Source organism: Megalobrama amblycephala, linkage group LG7 (assembly GCF_018812025.1).
Source record: "Megalobrama amblycephala isolate DHTTF-2021 linkage group LG7, ASM1881202v1, whole genome shotgun sequence".
NCBI lineage: Eukaryota > Metazoa > Chordata > Actinopteri > Cypriniformes > Xenocyprididae > Megalobrama > Megalobrama amblycephala.
The window spans coordinates 35,074,873-35,092,808 of NC_063050.1; the positions used below are offsets into that span (position 1 = coordinate 35,074,873).

Here is a 17,936-nt window from a genome sequence, read left to right on the forward strand (position 1 = left end):
ACATGTTTTTTCCTCCACCACAATGTAAACTGAATTAATGAGCAGTGACAGCTCACTCCAAAATAAACATTTAATTCAAACACTTTACGGTTGTAGATTATTCCGCGCAGGCATCTCCTCCTTTGACCTCCAGTAAAACAGAAGTGCCACTATCTACCTGTTGGCATTGCGCCTTTTTGAACTAACCTTGAAGGTTCCCCTGGAGGAGGGGCTCTTCTGTAATCTGTAGAGAGGCGGTATCTGACGCGTGATGTCACGGTCACGTCATCATCAGCTGCTATAATCAGCCTACGCGTGTGGTGATTCCCAGTGTACAAGGGTTTATCTTTGAACGTCCACATCCACGTACCTGTGAGCATATTTACATCTTTGCACATCACAACCAGGCGTTCGTGTAAAAACAGCACTAGTCCAATCGGAATCATGTCTGTAGCGGGACTGAAGAAACAATTCCACAAAGCCACTCAGGTAAGAAGCAATGGCAATGAAATTCATCATTCTCTTGACCATTACATGCGTGAAAATGGGTTTGCTGCAGTGCTACAGCAGACTGAGCAGCTTGTGTCCTGAATCGTAATGCGGATCTTTACACTGAACAGTGTGTGCTTCTCTGAACGCACCGTAATACGAGGTAACGTTATAAACAAATAAATGCACTAACATTGTTATTAGCAGGCTAGTCACTGTAGTGTAAACTCAGTTAGCCTAATGCAGATGAATTTATATTCAATTTTTTTTTTCGTACTGTTTTTATCATTTGCTATTAGGGCCGATTAAATGAAACCGCGTGAACATGAATATTTAAGATGCGTAGATAAGAGTTGTTACATAATAGCTTATATCCTTAAATTGACCTCGATGCCCTCTAAAGCAGTCCTGATGCTGTGACACTTAAAATCCATGATGATCTAAAGCCACCACATAGCCTGTAGGGTACAATACTGTAGGGCAATTTAATTTAGATTTTTTAATATTGTCTGTTTCCATTTTAATATCTTAAAAAAATATATATATATTGTACATTTTTTATATTTTAAGTCTATTACCTATTGGACATATATTATTTATTTATATATATATATATATATATATATATATATATATATATATATATATATATATATATATATATATATATATAATTGTTTTTTGTTTTTGTTTGTTTTTTTAAAGGCATGGGAACATAAAATCATAATTAATAGCTGGTTAACATTGTCCTGGTGCCATCAGTCTAGGTCAAGCCCGATTCACTCCTGGGTTTGTTTGTTCTGTCCATCTAGTGTCCTTGCCTGAAGCTTCACTTTGCATTAATCAAAGTCTCATTGAATTCTGACAGTTTGTGCAGCAAAAATTTTGGAGGAAGTATCTGTCATTTTAAGGATTGCTGTGAAATGGCAGCATCTATTGGAATCGCTCCTCTCACATGCTAAAGGCATGATCCCAGTATCTCTTAACTTAGTGGTTCTCAAACCTGGTCCTGATAATATATATCAGGTGTGAAAACCACTGCCTCAACTAATATGATGGCTGGCTCTCTGCATCTTGTGAAGCCCATCTGTTTTAAAGGGAATATGACATTCTGTGAGTTGGGCTTGCATCTCGTTGCCTGACTTTAAACAACATAATCTGCCTCATTCTGACCAATCGTCAGGCTCTGACATCATCAGTGCACGCTGTGCAGTGGAGAGGGTGGCATGACTCAGAGCTGCTCTGTAGAACAGATGGTTCCTCAAACACACTGCTCCATCTCACAGCTTGCTGTGTACTTTATACACAACCTTCATGCAGTCGTGACAAATTATAGTGCCTGCTCTGTGAAATGTGTTTTTTTTTTTTTTTTTTTCCCTTCCCTTATTTACCTCCTTTCAGTTATGGAGAGGCAGGTTTATCCTGTTTTACCCACATTATTTATTCTAGGAAATTTGCTTATATAATGAATATGTGCTATATAAGCACAGCACTTGTTTTAGCACAAGTTTTTTTTCCTTGACTTGGATGACATTTGCATAAGGAGTTAGATTTCATGGAATTTGTCTAAACATGGCTGTGTATATAGTTATATGGAAGTATTGTTTTGGAAATTTACTTTGCAAAGAATTTTTCATAAAATTGAGCTTTAGGTTTGTTTGTTTTAAAGAATAGACAAACATTCTGTGAGCTTGTAATACAAGTTGTCATTAACTGAGAGGCCTACATATAAAGTTAGATTGCCATTAATCTACTATGCTTTTCAATTTATTTTTATCACATGTAGTGTAATGCAAAAGTTCAGAGATTATCTGTCTCCTTCCGTTCGGCATTTAAAAGTTGGATTTGTGAGTTGAGATTGTCACTATTCAGTCATTCTGTGTTATTCTGGTCTCATACAGTACTGCACTTAGGAGTACAGAAGTGTGACCCTTTTCTTTAGCTTCTCTCTCTTGCTTTCTTTGATGTAAGGCTCTGCTTATGCACCACAGCGTCTGTCTAAAACGTGGCTTATGTTTTATTCTGCTGTTTCTATTACAAATTCTAGACATTGCTTACTGCAGTGTATTTCCTATTTAAGTTTTTATATAGCACATACTTGGCAAGCCAGTGTTTTTAAAATCATCCTGGACAATATATTTTTCTTAACTATGTCTTTATTAATGAGTAGTGCAAACCAGGATCTTTTAAACCCGAAGGATGAGAAATGTATTTTCTTTGTCTCTTTGGTCTCTTATGGAATGAACTTTTGATGTGTGGTATTTTAGTAGATTGTACCCTATATTTGGTGTAAAATTATGTTCAACATCATCGTTAAAATATATCAACCAGTTTCTCTTATTTCAGAACTATTATCAAACAGGTGAGCTGTCTGGTGTCTGCCAAAACAGGATTTCTAAGCATCCCATGGGAAGTCTCTGACATAAATGCTGTCTCAAATTGTAGGAAGCAGATTATACTAAAATATCCTTATATCCTAAAATGGTACTTACAGGATAGAATCTCTTTATAGTGTTATACATGTTATCTTGTAGTTAGAACTAAATGAGTACATTGTCATTGGAAAAAAAAAAAAAAAAAAAAACATTGCTGGACAGACAAAATTCAAGAGTACAGTGGAATTTTAGTGTGTCTAGTGCAGATAGAAATCAGACCATATCCAGCCTCAGGAGGAGATGGTGGGCAACAGTGTTCAGGATAGGTGAAAATGTTGTTCCAGTTAATTTAGTTTAAAGCTCAGATGCTAGCTTGATTTCCAGATGGCAGAGGGGCAGAAAGTCTGTGGGATGGGTGAGAAAGGACTTTGTCAATGCTGATGGCCTTGTGGATGTAGGCTTTTTTTTTAGCAAGAGAGAATTGGTCATTTCTTAATTTAAAGTGGTTTTATCTATAGTAATATATATAATAGGCTACTAATAGTGTCAGTTCCCTTTGATCAAAGGCATTGTGGTGATCGGGTAAGTCTTCCTTTCTGGGACTATAACCAAACACATTTTATTAATGCCAAATTAAATGCATCATTTTTATTTTTTATAATGTTTACTCTCTACTATCTTTATAGGCCTACTATCTTAATAAGATTTTATAAGCTGACTTTGGGTTAATTATGTGGTAATTTTGTAAACATTTTCTTAAAAAGTGGTGTTTTGGTCGGTTAGTGTCCTATGTAGCCTATCTGGGCTTAGCAGGCTGATTTTGTTCTATAATCTCCTGGGATGCCAGCTGGATTTTGGGTGCGAGTGCGCACAGAAGGGATTTTTTTTTTTTTTTGCACACAAAAAAATTCAATAAATGCTCACGTTAATAATTCATCTCTGAGAGTAATTTAAATTGAATATGTCTAGCATTTATGTAACTATTACACACTTGAGACTCTTTCTACCAAACTTTCTACCAAACAATCAGTGAGAGCAACGGTACGCCTGAACAGAACAACGGTGTTCCTGAACAGAACAACGGTGTTCCTGAACAGAACAAAGGTGTTCCTGAACAGAACAAAGGTGTTCCTGAACAGAACAAAGGTGTTCTGTTCTAGGTGTTCTACTGGATATGTTTTAAAACAAAAAAGGCAAAAAAAAAAAAAACAACAAAATGGTCAGACATTTATCTAGTACATATTAACATAGGGAAAATAACAGTGTGCTCTGACACAAAAACATTTTCGGTGTGAATGGCTGCTTATTCATGTGACAACTGAATTTTTCTAATGTTCCCTACCAAAAAATAGCCATTTGTTTGTAGGTCAATATCCACTTCATCCAGCACTGTTTGTTTTCTGCATCTGAAGTATCTTGTCAGTTTCACCGACTGTCAGTCTGTAACTGTTTTAGATGATTCAGAGAGTGAACAGTTTGAAAGAATGTGAATTGAATGTTTTGCAAAACCATTTGGCAAATTCACTGAAGCACCAACTAAAAAAACATTAATTCACAAATTATTGGCATCGCAGGTTCAGTTAACAGAAATGCAGGGCACACATAATAACTGTGTAATAAAACGTTTCTTAGGTAAGTCAGAGTGCTCATGGTATGCATTGTGCATAGGCAACACTACTGATCTCTGTGACTGAATGCATGGAAACATCCCCAACTTATTCTTAAGTTAGAATAGGCTGCCATATTTTGTGATTCTTCATAGGTTTTCAGTTCTTATAGGGTTTGTGGAAAAAGTCCAAATGGCGACATCATATACAGGTTATGTGACATGCCTTCATCCTAAAAAAAACATGAACAAAATCATGCAAGCTAACAGGATAAAATATGAAACCACATTATGTTCGTTTGAAATGAGGACAAACAAAACATAGTTTGTGCTGACCACCATGTGCTTTGTGCTGTTTGTTTGTTTTTTGTTTGTTTTTTTGGCTGCCAAGAGATATTTAGAAACTAGGGCTGGGACAATAAATCAATGCATCACTCGATTCTGAGATTTTCTGAATGTATCACGATTCTCTCTCAAATCGATTCTGAGCTTAGTTTTAGATGATGCTCTTGGCTAGTTTTTAACTGTATGTTTAAATGCTCACGAAGAAGAGTGCTGAAGAGAATGTATTTGCCCCTCAGAATGCTTTTATGATGTGATATTAATGTAAACAGCCCACTGCAAACACTCTTGTAATTCGCTTCACTTATGAATGATTATTTTTAAGGTTCAAGTGATGTGTGTGAGGAATTGGAAATAAGCAGAGTATGGCTGTTTCTAAAGCACGCAGTGCCATCTGCTGTTAAAAACTAAGCTCAGAATCATTTCGAGAGAGAATCACGATGCATACAGAAAATCTCAGAATCAATCCAGAATCATTTCTCAATTCACGATGCATCGATTTATTGTCCCAGCCCTATTAGAAACCATTTATGAAAACTCATGTCATATGTATAATTCTGAATATTGTTGGGTTTATTGCAGTGTTTGATTTTTAAAGACGTTTGTTAACTTTATATGATCAACATTTTGGTGTTGGATTTGCATTGATGTCCAAAAAAAAAACTACTTTTTTAGACTGAATCGTTAGTTTTTTTTTGTTGTTTTTTTTTTACTTGATATTTATTTAAGAGTACATGAAGATGGAGTACATATGCCAGATGCAGAACCTGATTTCACCAAGTACATGTTCCTGGATCAACATCTTTGTTAATGCTGGAACACCATTCCAATCAACCAATCAGATTTGAGGGACAAGTTTACAGTTTATGTTAAGTTTAGGCTGACAACCAGGGTTAGGTGCTTCTAAATCAGCATTATTCTCCTGTCATTTGCCTCTGATTTTAGGCATAACTTATGGGTAGGGTTTGGTTTTTGGACAGGAATGTTGTTCCTGGATCAACAAAATATGTTGTATTTGTTTGATAATAACTGGCGTGTGTGGCAAATATCTAAATTGGATTCTTTAAGAAATGCTCAGTTGTTTAGGTACAAACTGTATTGTCTAGTATAGAAGATTCTTTTAAGGCCTTGTGGGCTGATGCAATTAATGGATAGGGCATATTAAATACACTAAACTTGTGTTCCAAATGAGAACATAGCTAATCTCTTCTGCCTCTGGTTTTCTTTTTGATATCTTGGTAGATTTCAGGCATCTTAAACTCCCTATTAAGGGCAAACAAAATACAACATGCTTGACTCATTTAAAGGGTTATTTCACCCCCCAAAAAATGTAATTTCTGCCATTAATTACTCACCCTCATGTTGTTCCAAACCCGCAAGACCTTCATTCATCTTCAGAACACAAATTAAGATATTTTTGATGAAATCCGAGTTTTTTTTTTTTTTTTAATCTCGTTATAGGTTTTTCTATCTCTTTTTTTTTTATTATTATTTTTTTATATACATATACAAGTAAAGACATCGTTAAAATAGCCAATGTGACTACAGTGGATCAAGTTCAACCTTAATGTTATGAAGCGACAAGAATTCTTTTTGTGCGCAAAAACAAAACAAAAATATATCGGCTTTAATCCACAGTTTCTTCTACCCTGTCATTCTCCTATGCAGCTTATGTTGAAGACACATTGCAGAGCTTCCGGGTTTTACGTCAGCACGCCGGCACATTTTTTGGCTGAAGCTGTTCATGTAAGCACCACAATGTATGCGTGTGATGCTGACGCAAGAGCCGGAGAGCAAGAGTTGGCATTCTGACATAGAACACAAAAGCTCTGCAATGTCTTGTAAACTGCATAATAGAATGACAGGGTAGAGAAGAAATTGTTGAATAAAATTTTTAAGCACAAAAAGTGTTCTTGTTGCTTCATAACATTAAGGTTAAACCACTGTAGTCACGTTGACTATTTTAACAATGTCTTTACTACTTTTCTGGACCTTGAATGTGGAAATTTCGATGCTTTCATTGGAGGATTAAAAAAAACCTCTCAGATTTTATCAAAAATATCTTAATTTGTGTTCTGAAGATGAACGAAGGTCTTACGGGTTTTAAACGACACGGGTGAGTACTTAAGACAGAAATTTCATTTTTGGGTGAACTAACCCTTTAAGATTATCCTATAGGCTACTATATACCTACTATATATCTCACCATCATATTATACACTGCTCAAAAAATTAATAATGTGTTAGGAATGAAAGGATGCCACATTGTTTGATGTAAATGAAAATTATCAACCTACAGAGGACTGAATTCAAAGACACCCTGAAAATCAAAGTAAAAAAAATGAAGCAGGCTAGTCCATTTTGCAGAAATTTCATTGCAGCAACTCAAAATGGTGCTCCGTAGTTTGTATGGCCCCCATGTGCTTGTATGCATGCCTGACAACATCGGGGCATGCTCCTAATAATAAGATGGTGTACACCAGATGGTGTCCTGGGGTATTTCCTCCCAGATCTGGACCAGGGCATCACTGAGCTCCTGGACAGTCTGAGGTACAACCTGGTGGCGTGGGATGGACCAAAACATAATGTCCCAGAGGTGTTCTATTGGATTTAGGTTAGGTGAGTGTGGGGGCCATTAAATGGTATCAATTCCTTCATCCTCCAGGAACTGCCTGCATACTCTCGCCACATGAGGCCGGGCATTGTCGTGCACCAGGAGGAACCCAGGACCCACTGCACCAGGGTAGGGTCTGACAATGGGTCCAGGGATTTCATCCCTGGACCTAATGGCAGTCAGGATGCCATTGTCTAGCCTTTAGAGGTCTGTGCATACCTCCATGGATCTGCCTCCCTAGACCATCACTGACCCACCACCAAAGCACCACTGAACGATGTTATAGGCAGCATAGCATTCTCCACGGCTTCTCCAGACCCTTTCACGTCTGTCACGTGCTCAGGGTGAACCTGCTCTCATCTGTGAAAAGCACAGTGCGCCAGTGGTGGACCTGGCCTTTCTGGTGTTCAATGGCAAATGCCAATAGAGCTCCACGGTGCCGGGCAGTGAGCACAGGGCCCACTAGAGGAGGTCGGGCCCTCAGGCCCTCAGGCCACCCTCAAGAAGTCTGTTTCTGATTGTTTGGTCAGAGACTTTCACACCAGTGGCCTGCTGGAGGTCATTTTGTAGGGGCTCTGGCAGTGCTCATCCTGCTCATCCTGTTCCTCCTTGCACAAAGGAGCAGATACCGGTCCTGCTTATGAGTTAAGGACCTTCTATGGCCCTGTCCAGCTCTCCTAGAGTAACTGCCTGTCTCCAGAAATCTCCATCATGCTCTTGAGACTGTGCTGGGAGACACGGCAAACCTTCTGGCAATGGCACGTATTGATGTGCCATCCTGGAGGATTTGGACTGCCTGTGCAACCTCTGTAGGGTCCAGGTATTGCCTCATGCTACCAGTAGTGACACTGACCATAGATAAATGCAAAAGTAGTGAAAAACAGTCAGAAAAGATGCACGCTTTATAAATGAGACCCCAGAACAATATCCCAGGAGTTTAACTGACTTCATACTATTCTCTGATTAAAAAGTGTTCCTTTAATTTTTTTGAGCAGTGTACTTACTCAGTTCAAGACTTTGAATAAGTCAACACTTCCTAATTTGTAAACGGCCATTAAAGAGCATTTCAGTGTGTTCTTTATGAGTATGTTATGACAAAAATCAAACAAGAATATCCTATCTAAGGAGAAAAATGGGAATGTGTCATTTTAAGGGCACCCAGACATAGTGGAAGTGCTTTGGCCATAGTTATACTATACCATATACTATACAAACGATAATTTTCTATTAGCCTTGCTTATGTCTATCTATTCTATTCTATTCTATTCTATTCTATTCTATTCTATTCTATTCTATTCTATTCTATTCTATTCTATTCTATTCCAATCATCACTTAGTTGTAGTTAGAAGATACTGCATGCCAGGGCAAGGGCTCATCCTGCTATTACATAAGAGCTGTGTGAGGCTTAACAATTACATCACTATCACAATAGCATTACTGTTTTCCCACAGAATCAAAATGTCTCTGGATTGACACAGTTGCATGTCCTTGGTATTTTATGAATCTTAGTGTTGAAGCATTCATGTGCTCGTCTTTCTTTTTGAATGTAAATGAATGTCACCAAATGATCACTGCTGTGTCATCCTGTATTCAGTGCTTCTCTGTTACCTTCAGCATTATGTCATACATGCACTCCAGCAAGGGCTCCCATGTCCCCAGACACTTGTTTACAGGCTGTCCCCTGGATTTAGCTGGCCCTTTTGGACTTTCAAGTACTGTCTAGAATCTCCCTTTATATGTCCCTTTTAAATTCACATTAAAAGCTCCTGGCTCCAGCCATTCAACATCATTGTACTGTTGCAATATCCTTCCTCCTCCAAGCAAGTGGAAGTGTTTTCCCCAACACGTTTCATGACGGTTTTGTTTTTTTGATACTATGGACTAAGAGTTATTTTATTAATAATATTATTATTATTATTATTATTATTATTATTATTATTATTATTATTTATTTAACAAATCATACAAGGATATCTGTTTTCATGCCTCCTCTAGCCATCTTTATGCATGAGCTTTCTCAGCTGTCCTTAATTACACGCACTACTACTACTACTACTACTACTAATAATAATAATAATAATAATAGGATAGAGATACAGCCTCCCCGGAACTGTCTGTCCTACCAAAGGGATGTGCGTCCCTCTCTGCCATGAAGGCAATCACAAATCAAGGGAGGACATCATCCTATAACCTCCTTCATTTGTCCATCTATCTGTTCTATTTATAAAACGTTAATCTATGGTGGTTGTAATCCAGGAGGCACGGACTCAGGGGAATATTTTAAAACCGCCTGACTGGAGGGTGGGGGTGGAAATTTCTCTTCTCCGTGTGCTGCTGTCACATTGGGTTTCATGTGACTGCCATCTACCTAGTCAGTAGCACAACACTTCCTTTCCAGGTAACAAGGTTGATCTGAAACCTTTGGCAAGTCATGATTTAAGCATTTAAGTTTATACATGTATTTAAAAAATCCTAATTTTACAGAAAATAACTCTACATTTTTTACGGTAGTTTTCTGTTATTTTAAATTAAATTCAGAACTCTGTAAAATTACAAGCAATATCTGTAAATTAACAGCTTTGACTTATAATATTATTGACAAACGGTAATTCTCATTTTTTTTTTTTTTATACAGGAAAATTACTGTATTTATACAGTTTTTTTTTTTTTTTTTTTTTTTCTTCTGTTTTCTTAAATCAAGTAAAAATGTATGTAAAATTACACAAATGATTTGTAATTAAATATGTAGCTCATTTATATTAAAGGTTTATGTCCATACAATAACATTCTTTTTTGGTAATGTTATTACCAATGCATTATACTATACATTACTTTTTTGGTAATGTATAGTGTTTTTTTGGTAGTTTCAGCCCGACACAGTTATCATTTTCACTTCCAGTGCCCACGTTGTTTAAATAGCAAATGCACTCGCATCCATCAGTTCACCCATGGGCGTGCTAGTCTGAAAATGAGGTGTGTTCAGGCACATTGTTGGCGTGTTGTTATTTTGAGGCAACTGAAAATGACTGTGCCAAAATCCTTTTCTAAAGTCAATAATGTAGCATTTTTTGTTGTTTAAAGGGCACGTTAGTAATATGCGCCTATAGGCAGATGCACAAAATGTGTACACTGTGCTTGTTACACACACAGCAGCACACAAACATGCCAAATATTAAAAATAAAAGTATTACAATATAGGAGAGTATTATTGTGTACATAAAGATAAAAATGCCTACGTCATAATGGATAATCATTGCATGTATTGGAATTGCCTATTTGCAGTATTTGACCAATCGTGGCAATGCACACATGTATTTAAACTGACTCGTCAGTTTGAGGGTGTTTATATTCCACCATGTAAATAGCAGTCCACCATGGTGCAAGTGCACCTGGCTTTTAAAGGGTATGGGAGATGACACTATGATTGGTTTATTGCATGTGATGCCCAAAACACCCATGACTCATTAAGAGACTAGGTACAACCCTTTTGGACCACTGACCATTTTTTTCCATCGGTAAACTAGCAAAAGTGAATTCAGACATGCCTAAGTGCACCTGCGACATGCGCTTCAGACCATGTGCTTAGATCGTTAAAATAGGGCACGTAGTCTGTTTTTAAATAGTATAGGTGTAGTGCTCTTCAGGTTGGAAGGTCTTTTAGGCCTCTGCCCACACAGCAGTTGATCCAAATTGCTTTACTAAGGAAATTGTGAATGGAGCATACACCTTTACAAGCTAAAACTCCCCAAAAACCACACATCAACTTTCACAAACACACTCATGGCATGCAACCATCTTAAAGTATTGGTTATAAGATATCTGATTAGAATATGCATTTATGTACATATCATATGATCATTTCAGTGCATGAAACAGACTGTGAGAAGCTCTGTACTGATACATTTAGAAACTAGAAAAAGCAGAACATGAAGAAAAGAATGTACTGGAATGCATCCCATATTCAAATATGGACAAGTTAGAATCCTCAAATGTGCATGTCTTGGTACACCCCCCAGCACTTTAATGCATCGTGTTTCCTGTTGGAGCATCAGTGAACGTTTTCACCTTTTGTAGTAGTTGTGTATGAGTCCCTCAGTTGTCCTCAGTGTGAAAAGATGGATCATAGTCACTGCTGGAAAGGGTTCAAATATGCAAAAGATGCTGGAAAACCAGAAAAATCCTCCAGGTTCCGCACATTCTTTGAAGAACATTGGGCAGTTTAACTGCTCAGGACAAACAAGGGACTCATAAACAACCATCACAAAACAAAAAAACAGCCATGTTTCATCCAGGTAACGACACAGTATTAAGAATCAAAGTTCAGCGGAAATCCCGCCCTGCAACCAATTTCATTGGCTGAGGTTACATTGACAGGTAGATTTAGGGATCAGTGTTTTGCGTAGGCAATCGTTACTGTGATTGACATGGCTAATGAAATCTTTAGAATCGTTTCCAGGGCAGGATTTACATTAAAAAAAAATCACACAATGTGTTTCAGTATATTGGATCAGTGCATTTGTTCTTAAAGTGACAGCGGCCTAATATACCTGCTGCACTCTGGGACAGCCAAAATGTAATATATATATATATATAATATGTGACCTGATCCAGCAAAATGAGTCACAGTGACCCAAATTTCAAAATTGAGATTTTGGTATCAATGGAAAGATGAGACAATAAGCTTTAAAATGATATCCTAGTCAAAGTTATACCTTGAATGATTTTAAAGATATACCCATTTTAATTATGGTCGTCTGCCCTCTTTTTCAAATTGTAAACCTGAGAAAATCGCTTTTAAAGTTTTTTTGCCCGTTTTTTTGTTGATATCTTTCAAAATCCATTGCATTTAAAGGGATAAACTATTTATTTTACAGCTTAATTAGACCAAAGACTATATATATATATATATATATATATATATATATATATATATATATATATATATATATATATATATATATATATATATATATATATATATATATATATATATATATATATATATATATATGCTATTAAACCAGGCTGAAGCTCAAATTATTTTAAAGTATTTATTTGAATTAACCCTTTAAGACCTGAAGGCTTTTTTAGAGTTCTTTTTTTTTTCTTTTCTTTTTTCTGAGCGACACACACAAAAGTAAAGACTCATAACTCCAAAACTCTAGCAAGGAGAGTCAAAAGGTAGGTATCATTTGATACAAAACATTTTAAATTTTAAGAAAATATAAATTACATTACATTTGGACATTTTCTTGCCGAGAAACAGCTGATAAAAGACAAAAAATATATATAATTTTAAAAAAAATTATTTTTCTTTTTTATTTTACATGGAATAACTCAGGAACACAATAAGATCGCTAAAAAATTATTTTTGGTGATGCTCTCCTATATGTGAGCTGCATCTGGTTCAAATTTCGTGGTGATATTATAAAGAATAGTTTGAAAAATTGTTGTTCATTTTTTTCCTCAGCCAGGTGGCGCCAACGGGCGGTAAACTCCGGTTTAGAGGTGCTTCTCAGCACTCGTTAGGAGTTTTTCAAAATGGTTAGATGCATTAAAAAGATTTGATTCTAAGCTTTAAAATGATATCTATTTTGTGTTATTCCACGTTGGAAAACGAACATGGATGGGTCCGGGAACATTGGATACACACTGCATCCCGGAGAGATGAGAGACATGTTTTTAGCATATGTTAAATCATTTCGTGAGTAATATCTTGTGATTAACGCAATATATTATATTAATTTGGGATTCATTTTAATCTTGAGAATCTGCTTTAAATATTGATGTGCCATTTTTATGATCTGTGCACTTGTATTCAGTTAGCTGCTGTGCTATTTTTGTTGTAAACGCATATTTCTCAGACTCATTAGAGGGTGAAAACAACGCATGTTGGAGGCGTGATATGAAAGTTTAAAGTCTTTGGTTTTGTATGCAAAAATAATTTTTGTGCTACCTATATGGATTCAATTTTTATTGGCTTTTAAAGAGAGACACGCAAATGGGAGTTTTATTTTATTAGGCGCGCTAGTCTGACAGGAGGATGGCTGGACCGATCGCGTGCCGGTCAGTCCAAACGGGGCTTCCCATTGTTAAAAATCAGCATTTAGGTCAGTGTGTTTACATTTCTAAGCTTTTTGATTGGTTCTATACAACGTGTAACACCATATTTGTAGAGCAGAGATAATGACGTTTCAGGGGATACCGGGAAATGCTCATAAGTGATGAGAGGAGATGAGAAGTTCATTTCCAGCGAATTTAGTAAAACCATGTCAAATTTAATAGCCATTTAAATACCTTTACTCAATTATCTGGACTACGAAACTTTGGGAGATTATTTTTGAAAGTCTGTTCTTTGAAATTAGCTTAAAAAAAAAAAAAAACGATTTTTTCATTGTTTTTCCATATTATCGGCCCATATCTTAAAATAGAACGTTGCGACTTCCGACTCATTTCGCCAGATGGGGTCACACTATATATATATATATATATATATATATATATATATATATATATATATATATATATATATATATATATATATATAATATAGTGATATTGTAACGTGTAAGCAGGGACAAGTCAGAGAATCCAAATGCAAGCACAAACATTTAATAACAAAAACATATACACAGGTAATCCAAAACAAGTGTAATCCACAGAATGCTGGAGAACGACAGCAGGAACACACATAAAGGAGCAGCGACTGACAAACAACAACTGAAACAGACAGGTTAATAAGGGGCTGACAAGTGACCGGTGTGATTAGATGTCATGGGAACTAATGAGGGTAACTATGGTAACGAACAAGATACAAAGCAAAACAGGAACCAAACACAGGAAGTGAACACAGAAACAATGAAAAATAAGAATACACTTCAACATAAAAGTCCTATGAAACCCAAGAAAGTACAGGGACCGTGACAGATATATTGTTATTGTGAAATAAAATTTCTCATATTGTGCAATAATATGGTCACATCACCACCCCTTACTGTCAGCTAGTTCTAAGATCAAACTCGTAAATAAAAAGTAAAGGAACTTTTGAATGAGTAATATGAGGACACTGTACACTCATTAGAGAGGCCCTGGAAATGCACTTCTTAGATTCTGAAAAATAGTATATGGAAACCATGATTTTGGATCTACTGTGATGGTTTTATGAAGCAAGCCCATGTCTCTTTCAGCAAGTCATTAGTTAATATTGTTTTATTTAGGGATGCTTGGATGTGGATTTTTGCAGCCGATACGGTCTACTGATTTCTTGTCATCATGATCTGCTGATGCCGATCTAGATCATTTAAGCTTTACATGAGTGATATTAAAGCTCTCTGTTGACTGTCACTGTTAACCCCTTATACCTGGAAAGCATTTTTAATGATTTCATGTGATTTCAAGTGGCATACCTAAAAGTAATGGCTTATAACTCTACAGAAAAAGGTATCAAGTACTCAATGTCTCATTTTATAGAAAAGAAAACTTTTCAAATTTTGCAGAAAATGGATTGTTACAATTCTACTGAAGAAAACCCCAGAAAAAGTGATGCACTTAATTGATTTATTTTGCTATTGTTCATGTTTGACATGCCAACTATTAGAAAGTATATATGACAGATCATAAAATTTGTGCTTGTCTTGTTCACAGTTATGTCAACTGCAACTGGGCCAATTTTGTGTCTATCTCAGAGCAATCAAAAGTTATGCCATTTGGAACCATGGTAGCGTTTTTATCAAAAGCTCAAAAACCTCTCCAGTGTTCTGAGTGTTTTACTTTTAACATAAGAACTCCTTGCATGTATAAAAGCCACAAAGCATAAACATATTTGTAATTACATAGAATAAGAATCATGTAATCAATTAATAAGATCCTGGTTGCTGAGTGATCTTCCAGCGCTGTTTCAGCTGTGCACTCCTATTCTATGGCCCACAGTAAATCAAGACCTGTCGATCTGAGCGATCAAACCAATCCAGGCGTGCTCCAGCTCTAAAACAGTGTCTCATTGGTCTCTACACAGCATCCCTACCCATTAGGGCTGGGCGATATGGCCAAAAACTACATGTTAACTATATCTTAAAAGTTATTTTGAAGCCCTTAAAGGTGCAATAGAGGATGTTTTCGACGACTGAGAAACCAAAGACTGTTAGTGAGTTTTTAAATGAGCACATGCGTAAGAACAACCCCCCTCCTTCACAGCTCATTTCGAGGGAATGCCTCCCAAAACTCATGCACGAGGATTCATTATGTCGGACTCACCGCAGGTAACTCATAATTTGCAGTTGTTACTCCTGACAAAAACATTGCACGCGGCGCCTGTGGAAAGTTACTGGAGCGTGCACGTCTCTCACAAGGAACGTAATGGCAGTAATTGACAAGCCAGAGGGCCAATCGCTTACGCGATGATCACACAAACGATTGGCTAATGTTTTTAAGACCCTACCTCGTGCACAGATGATGTATATTAATATTATTCCTTTCAGTGCACCTAATAAATAGTCTTTTATCAGTTAGTAAAGACAGTTTCAAGTAATATTGCAAAAATGTATAAAACAAAACATCCTCTATAGCACCTTTAATATAAAGCATGTCTCGTATTTAGAACAATTTGCCTACTATCCACCATACCCGAGATCCAGTTTCCATTAGTTGAACTTTCAAATGATGTTGGAAAACATTGCATCATGATCACGACTCGATTGGATCCCAGAAGTCCTATAGCTTTAGCCCAGCATGTCATGTCACTCCGTGAGGATTTTCTCAAGATCTACGCATGTTATGGGATGTGTGTGTGTGTGTGTCTAAATAAAGATGTGCGTTTTTTTTATTTATTTATTTATTTTTTTATTATGGTTTACTAATTTTTCACAAAATTACTTTTTCACAGAACATGGCACAAAAGCCTCATCTGTATGCTGTTTACATCAGTGGCAACTTTTTACAGTTTTACGTCAACAACTCGGTTTGTGAGATCGGCCAAATTTAGTGACTACCAGTTCAGTCATTGACTGTGATTATCGGCCAATACCGATCTGCGGCTGATCATTCTGAGTTTCCCTAGTTTTATTAAACAAATTTATATTAATTTGTGTGTGTGTGTGTGTTTCCCCCTCATGATCCAGAAGGTTTGGGAATGAAAATCTTCTGCCACATGATCTTCAGAGGAAGTGAGTATTCATGTCATAATAACATTAAGACTGGAAATGGTACTGTGCCCCGTATGTGTGAAATTCACGTGAACACAGAGGCAAAACATGCAAACTCTGAACAAAGGCACGACTCTTATCAAAACTTATCTTCTTGAGTTTAAGGGAATAGATCACCCAAAAATGAAAACTCTCATTATTTTCTGATCCTTAAGCCTTTTCAAACATGTATGACTTACTTTCTTCTGTGAAACACAAAATATTTTGAAGAATCTTGGTAGCCAAACAACTTTGGACCAAATTACAGTATCTCACAGAAGTGAGTACACCCTTCACATTTTTGTAAATATTTTAGTATATCTTTTCATGTGACAACACTGAAGAAATGACACTTTGCTGCAATGTAAGGTACTGAGTGTACAGCTTGTATAACAGTGTAAATTTGCTGTCCCCTCAAAATAACTCAACACACAGCAATTAATGTCTAAACCGCTGCCCCAGACCATGACACTCCCACCACCATGCTTGACTGTAGGCAAGACACACTTGTCTTTGTACTCTTCACCTGGTTGCCGCCACACACTCTTGACACCATCTGAACCAAATAAGTTTATCTTGGTCTCATCAGACCACAGGACATGGTTCCTTAGTCTGCTTGTCTTCAGCAAACTGTTTGCGGTCTTTCTTGTGCATCATCTTTAGAAGAGGCTTTTTTCTGGGATGACAGCCATGCAGACCAATTTAATGCAGTGTGCAGCGTATGGTCTGAGAACTGACATGCTGACCCTCACCCCTTCAACCTCTGCAGCATTGCTGGCAGCACTCATACGTCTATTTCCCAAACAAAACCTCTGGATATGATGCTGAGCACGTGCATTCAACTTCTTTGGTCGACGATGGCGATGCCTGTTCTGAGTGGAACCTGTCCTGTTAAACGGCTGTATGGTCTTGGCCACCGTGCTGCAGCTCCGTTTCCGGGTCTTGGCAATCTTCTTATAGCCTACGCCATCTTTATGTAGAGAAATAATTTTTTTTTTTTTAGATCTTCAGAGAGTTCTTTGCCATTAGGTGCCATGTTGAACTTCCAGTGACCAGTATGAGAGAGTGGAGAGATAACACCAAATTTAACACACCTGCTCCCCATTCACACCTGAGACCTTGTAACACTAACAAGTCACACGACACAGGGAGAGAAAATGCCTAATTGAGCCCAATTTGGACATTTTCACTTAGGGGTGTACTCACTTTTATGGCCAGCGGTTTAGACATTAATGGCTGTGTGTTGAGTTATTTTGAGGGGACAGCAAATTTACTGTTATACAAGCTGTACACTCAGTATTTTACATTGTAGCAAAGTGTCATTTCTTCAGTGTTGTCACATGAAAAAATA

The 17,936-nt window shown here is 36.9% G+C and overlaps 1 protein-coding gene across 1 annotated transcript in view; it reads left to right on the forward strand.

The window, feature by feature from the left end:
* Positions 1-232: 232 nt before the first annotated feature.
* Positions 233-17,936, forward strand: part of sh3gl2a (SH3 domain containing GRB2 like 2a, endophilin A1) — a 36,917-nt gene continuing 19,213 nt past the window's right edge. Inside the window, exon 1 of the mRNA XM_048197186.1 lies at positions 233-468. Coding sequence (XP_048053143.1) covers positions 424-468 — 45 coding nt within the window. The 5' untranslated portion in view covers positions 233-423. The remainder of the gene's footprint in view (positions 469-17,936) is intronic.